Below are 6,000 nucleotides of genomic sequence, written 5' to 3' on the forward strand. Positions count from 1 at the left end.
AGTACAGCCAGGAGAGGACTGGCCACCCCTCAGAACCTGGTTCCTCTCTACCCTGTACAGCCAGGAGAGGACTGGCCACCCCTCAGAGCCTGGTTCCTCTCTACCCTGTACAGTCAGGAGAGGACTGGCCACCCCTCAGAGCCTGGTTCCTCTCTACCCAGTACAGCCAGGAGAGGACTGGCCACCCCTCAGAGACTGGTTCCTCTCTACCCAGTACAGCCAGGAGAGGACTGGCCACCCCTCAGAGCCTGGTTCCTCTCTACTCAGTACAGCCAGGAGAGGACTGGCCACCCCTCAGAGCCTGGTTCCTCTCTACCCAGTACAGTCAGGAGAGGACTGGCCACCCCTCAGAGCCTGGTTCCTCTCTAGGTTTCTTCCTAGGTTTTGACCTTTCCAGGGAGTTTTTCCTAGCCACCGTGCTTCTACACCTGCATTGCTTGCTGTTTGGGGTTTTAGGCTGGGTTTCTGTACAGCACTTTGAGATATCAGCTGATGTGAGAAGGGATTTATAAAACCCATTTGATTGGTTGATTGTGTAGTTCCTGAACGTGCCGATGTTCCGCAACGTGACGTTGAAGTGTCTGACGGAGATCGCCGGCGTCAGTGTCAGCCAATACGAGGAGCAGTTTGTCAACCTCTTCACGCTCAACATGTGTCAACTCAAACAGGTATACACACACACACACACACACACACACACACACACACACACACACACACACACACACACACACACACACACACACACACACACACACACACACACACACACACACACACACACAGTGCTCCAGGCATATGTGGATCCCACTGTTGCCAACAAATGTAACACACACACACACACACACACACACACACGTTCCAGTCAATCATCCATTCCTAATCTCCGTGGTCTCCCTCCTCAGATGCTTCCCCTGAACACCAACATCCGTCTGGCGTATTCCAACGGTAAAGATGACGAGCAGAACTTCATCCAGAACCTCAGCCTGTTCCTCTGCACCTTCCTGAAGGAGCACGGGCAGCTCATCGAGAAGAGGCCCAACCTCCGAGAGACACTCATGGAGGTCAGAAACATTACACAGCAGTTTCTCCCAAAACGACACTTTTCTCACTTCCTGAACGCTGCTGGGCTTAGTTGATTCAAACCCACTGGTTACATCCTGGGACTGGGTGGGTCATAGTGGAGAAAAAGAGGACATGGTTACATCCTGGGACTGGGTGGGACATAGTGGAGAGAAAGAGGACATGGTTACATCCTGGGACTGGGTGGGTCATAGTGGAGAAAAAGAGGACATGGTTACATCCTGGGACTGGGTGGGACATAGTGGAGAAAAAGAGGACATGGTAACATCCTGGGACTGGGTGGGACATAGTGGAGAAAAAGAGGACATGGTAACATCCTGGGACTGGGTGGGTCATAGTGGAGATAAAGAGGACATGGTTACATCCTGGGACTGGGTGGGACATAGTGGAGATAAAGAGGACATGGTTACATCCTGGGACTGGGTGGGACATAGTGGAGAAAAAGAGGACATGGTTACATCCTGGGACTGGGTGGGTCATAGTGGAGAAAAAGAGGACATGGTTACATCCTGGGACTGGGTGGGTCATAGTGGAGAAAAAGAGGACATGGTAACATCCTGGGACTGGGTGGGTCATAGTGGAGATAAAGAGGACATGGTTACATCCTGGGACTGGGTGGGACATAGTGGAGATAAAGAGGACATGGTAACATCCTGGGACTGGGTGGGTCATAGTGGAGAAAAAGAGGACATGGGAAAAGGCCTGGGTTTCTTTACAACTAACAACTCAAAGTGCAGGTTGGAAAGTCAAGAGGGCTGTTATGAAAACCACTAAATAGTAAATATACAAAACAGATTCTTCAAATTAAACAAAGTAACCTCTCCTCCCCTCTCTCCCCTTACCTCTCCTCCCCTCTCTCCTCTCTTCCTCTCTCTCCCCCATCCTCTCCTCCCCTCTCTCTCCCCCTCCTCTCTTCCTCTCTCTCCCCCCTCCTCTCTTCCTCTCTCTCCCCCCTCCTGTCCTCGTCTCTCCCACCTCCTCTCCTCCCCCTCCTCTCCTCCCCTTCTCTTTCCCCCTTCCTCTCCCCTCTCTCTCCTCCTCTCCTCCCTCTCTCTCCCCCCTCCTCTCCTCCCTCTCTCCCTCCTCTCCTCCCCCTCTCTCTCTTCCTCTCCTCCCTCTCTCCCTCCTCTCCTCCCCCTCTCTCTCTTCCTCTCCTCCCTCTCTCTCCCACCTCCTCTCCTCCTCTCTCTCCCCCTCCTCTCCTCCTCTCCTCCCCCTCTCTCTCCCCCTCCTCTCCTCCTCCCTCTCTCCTCCTCTCCTCCAGGCTCTCCACTACATGCTGCTGGTGTCTGAGGTGGAGGAGACAGAGATCTTTAAGATCTGTCTGGAGTACTGGAACCACCTGGCTGCAGAGCTTTACAGGGAGAGTCCCTTCTCCACCTCCACCTCCCCCCTGCTGTCTGGATCACAACACTTTGATGTCCCTCCTCGCAGACAGCTCTACCTGCCTGTACTCTCCAAGGTGACCAGACAGACAGACAGACAGACAGACAGCTCTACCTGCCTGTACTTTCCAAGGTGACCAGACAGACAGACAGACGGACAGACAGGCCGGACTGACTGACTGGGAGGCTGACTGACTGGCTGACACACACACACTCTTGCTCTCTGGGGGTCACAGAGGGGGGGTGGGCACAGTGTGTATGTGTGAGAGAGAGAGAGAGAGAGAGAGAAGGTAGTAGAGAGAGAGAGAGAGAGAGAGAAGGTAGTAGAGAGAGAGAGGGAGAGAGAAGGTAGTAGAGAGAGAGAGGGAGAGAGAGAATTTGTTGGCACATGGTCAGAGTGTGTGTGGTCCAGAGAATTTGTTGGCATTAAGTCAGTGTGTGTCTGTGTCTCCGTCTGTGTCTCTCTCTATGTGTCTGTGTCTCTCTCTATGTGTCTGTGTCTCTCTCTATGTGTCTGTGTCTCTCTCTATGTGTCTGTGTCTCTCTCTATGTGTCTGTGTCTCTCTCTATGTGTCTGTGTCTCTCTCTATGTGTCTGTGTCTCTCTGTGTTTGTCTCTATCTCTCTCTGTGTGTGTCTCCCTCTCTGTCTCTCTCTGTGTGTGTCTCCCTCTCTGTCTCTCTCTGTGTGTGTCTCCCTCTCTGTCTCTCTCTGTGTGTGTCTCCCTCTCTGTCTCTCCCTCTCTGTCTCTCTCGGTGTGTGTCTCCCTCTCTGTCTCTCTCTGTGTGTGTCTCTCTGTGTGTCTTGACGGCTGTTGATGTTGGTAACAGGTGCGTCTGCTGATGGTGAGCCGCATGGCCAAGCCGGAGGAGGTGTTGGTGGTGGAGAACGACCAGGGAGAGGTGGTACGAGAGTTCATGAAGGATACAGACTCCATCAACCTCTACAAGAACATGAGAGAGACACTGGGTACGTCACGTGTGTGTGTGGTGGGGTGACGCTTGATGAGTGCAGGAAGCAGATACAGCAGGTGGAATAGTGTGTGTGTGGTGGGGTGACGCTTGATGAGTGCAGGAAGCAGATACAGCAGGTGGAATAGTGTGTGTGTGACTTTCTACATTTAGACTGATTGTCAGTTTCCTTTGTGGACATCACATCACTGTACAGCACCACTACATGTTCAATAAGGACCATAGTCTATTGACTTGATCTACATCACTGTACAGCACCACTACATGTTCAATAAGGACCATAGTCTATTGACTTGATCTACATCACTGTACAGCACCATTACATGTTCAATAAGGACCATAGTCTATTGACTTGATCTACATCACTGTACAGCACCACTACATGTTCAATAAGGACCATAGTCTATTGACTTGATCTACATCACTGTACAGCACCATTACATGTTCAATAAGGACCATAGTCTATTGACTTGATCTACATCACTGTACAGCACCACTACATGTTCAATAAGGACCAGTCTATTGACTTGATCTACATCACTGTACAGCACCATTACATGTTCAATAAGGACCATAGTCTATTGACTTGATCTACATCACTGTACAGCACCATTACATGTTCAATAAGGACCATAGTCTATTGACTTGATCTACATCACTGTACAGCACCACTACATGTTCAATAAGGACCAGTCTATTGACTTGATCTACATCACTGTACAGCACCACTACATGTTCAATAAGGACCAGTCTATTGACTTGATCTACATCACTGTACAGCACCACTACATGTTCAATAAGGACCAGTCTATTGACTTGATCTACATCACTGTACAGCACCACTACATGTTCAATAAGGACCAGTCTATTGACTTGATCTACATCACTGTACAGCACCACTACATGTTCAATAAGGACCAGTCTATTGACTTGATCTACATCACTGTACAGCACCACTACATGTTCAATAAGGACCATAGTCTATTGACTTGATCTACATCACTGTACAGCACCACTACATGTTCAATAAGGACCAGTCTATTGACTTGATCTACATCACTGTACAGCACCACTACATGTTCAATAAGGACCATAGTCTATTGACTTGATCTACATCACTGTACAGCACCACTACATGTTCAATAAGGACCAGTCTATTGACTTGATCTACATCACTGTACAGCACCATTACATGTTCAATAAGGACCATAGTCTATTGACTTGATCTACATCACTGTACAGCACCACTACATGTTCAATAAGGACCATAGTCTATTGACTTGATCTACATCACTGTACAGCACCACTACATGTTCAATAAGGACCAGTCTATTGACTTGATCTACATCACTGTACAGCACCACTACATGTTCAATAAGGACCAGTCTATTGACTTGATCTACATCACTGTACAGCACCACTACATGTTCAATAAGGACCAGTCTATTGACTTGATCTACATCACTGTACAGCACCACTACATGTTCAATAAGGACCATAGTCTATTGACTTGATCTACATCACTGTACAGCACCACTACATGTTCAATAAGGACCAGTCTATTGACTTGATCTACATCACTGTACAGCACCACTACATGTTCAATAAGGACCAGTCTATTGACTTGATCTACATCACTGTACAGCACCATTACATGTTCAATAAGGACCATAGTCTATTGACTTGATCTACATCACTGTACAGCACCACTACATGTTCAATAAGGACCATAGTCTATTGACTTGATCTACATCACTGTACAGCACCATTACATGTTCAATAAGGACCATAGTCTATTGACTTGATCTACATCACTGTACAGCACCACTACATGTTCAATAAGGACCAGTCTATTGACTTGATCTACATCACTGTACAGCACCATTACATGTTCAATAAGGACCATAGTCTATTGACTTGTTCTACATCACTGTACAGCACCACTACATGTTCAATAAGGACCAGTCTATTGACTTGATCTACATCACTGTACAGCACCATTACATGTTCAATAAGGACCATAGTCTATTGACTTGATCTACATCACTGTACAGCACCACTACATGTTCAATAAGGACCAGTCTATTGACTTGATCTACATCACTGTACAGCACCATTACATGTTCAATAAGGACCATAGTCTATTGACTTGATCTACATCACTGTACAGCACCATTACATGTTCAATAAGGACCATAGTCTATTGACTTGATCTACATCACTGTACAGCACCACTACATGTTCAATAAGGACCATAGTCTATTGACTTGATCTACATCACTGTACGGCACCACTACATGTTCAATAAGGACCAGTCTATTGACTTGTTCTACACTCTAAACTCTCTGTGATCGTCTCCTTTCTCTCTCTCTGTCCCTCTCGCTCGCTCTCTGTCTCGCACGCTCTCTGTCTCTCTCTGTCTCTCTGTCTCGGTCTCTCTCTCTGTCTCTCTCTGGTTCTGTCTTTTGCTCTCTCTTGCTCTGTCTGTCTGTTTGTCTCTCTCTGTCTGTTTGTCTCTCTCTCTCTCTCTCTCTCTCTGTCGCTCTCTGTTTGTCTCTCTCT

The 6,000-nt window shown here is 47.8% G+C and overlaps 1 protein-coding gene across 2 annotated transcripts in view; it reads left to right on the forward strand.

The window, feature by feature from the left end:
• The window catches only part of xpo1b (exportin 1 (CRM1 homolog, yeast) b), a 77,754-nt gene that overhangs the window by 41,413 nt on the left and 30,341 nt on the right, over nt 1-6,000 (forward strand). For both annotated transcript variants that reach the window (XM_071394525.1, XM_071394524.1), the window contains exons 10-13: nt 540-668; nt 906-1,064; nt 2,348-2,545; nt 3,298-3,436. In XM_071394525.1, the coding sequence (XP_071250626.1) occupies nt 540-668; nt 906-1,064; nt 2,348-2,545; nt 3,298-3,436 (625 nt within the window). The remainder of the gene's footprint in view (nt 1-539; nt 669-905; nt 1,065-2,347; nt 2,546-3,297; nt 3,437-6,000) is intronic.

Source organism: Salvelinus alpinus, chromosome 3, assembly GCF_045679555.1.
Source record: "Salvelinus alpinus chromosome 3, SLU_Salpinus.1, whole genome shotgun sequence".
NCBI lineage: Eukaryota > Metazoa > Chordata > Actinopteri > Salmoniformes > Salmonidae > Salvelinus > Salvelinus alpinus.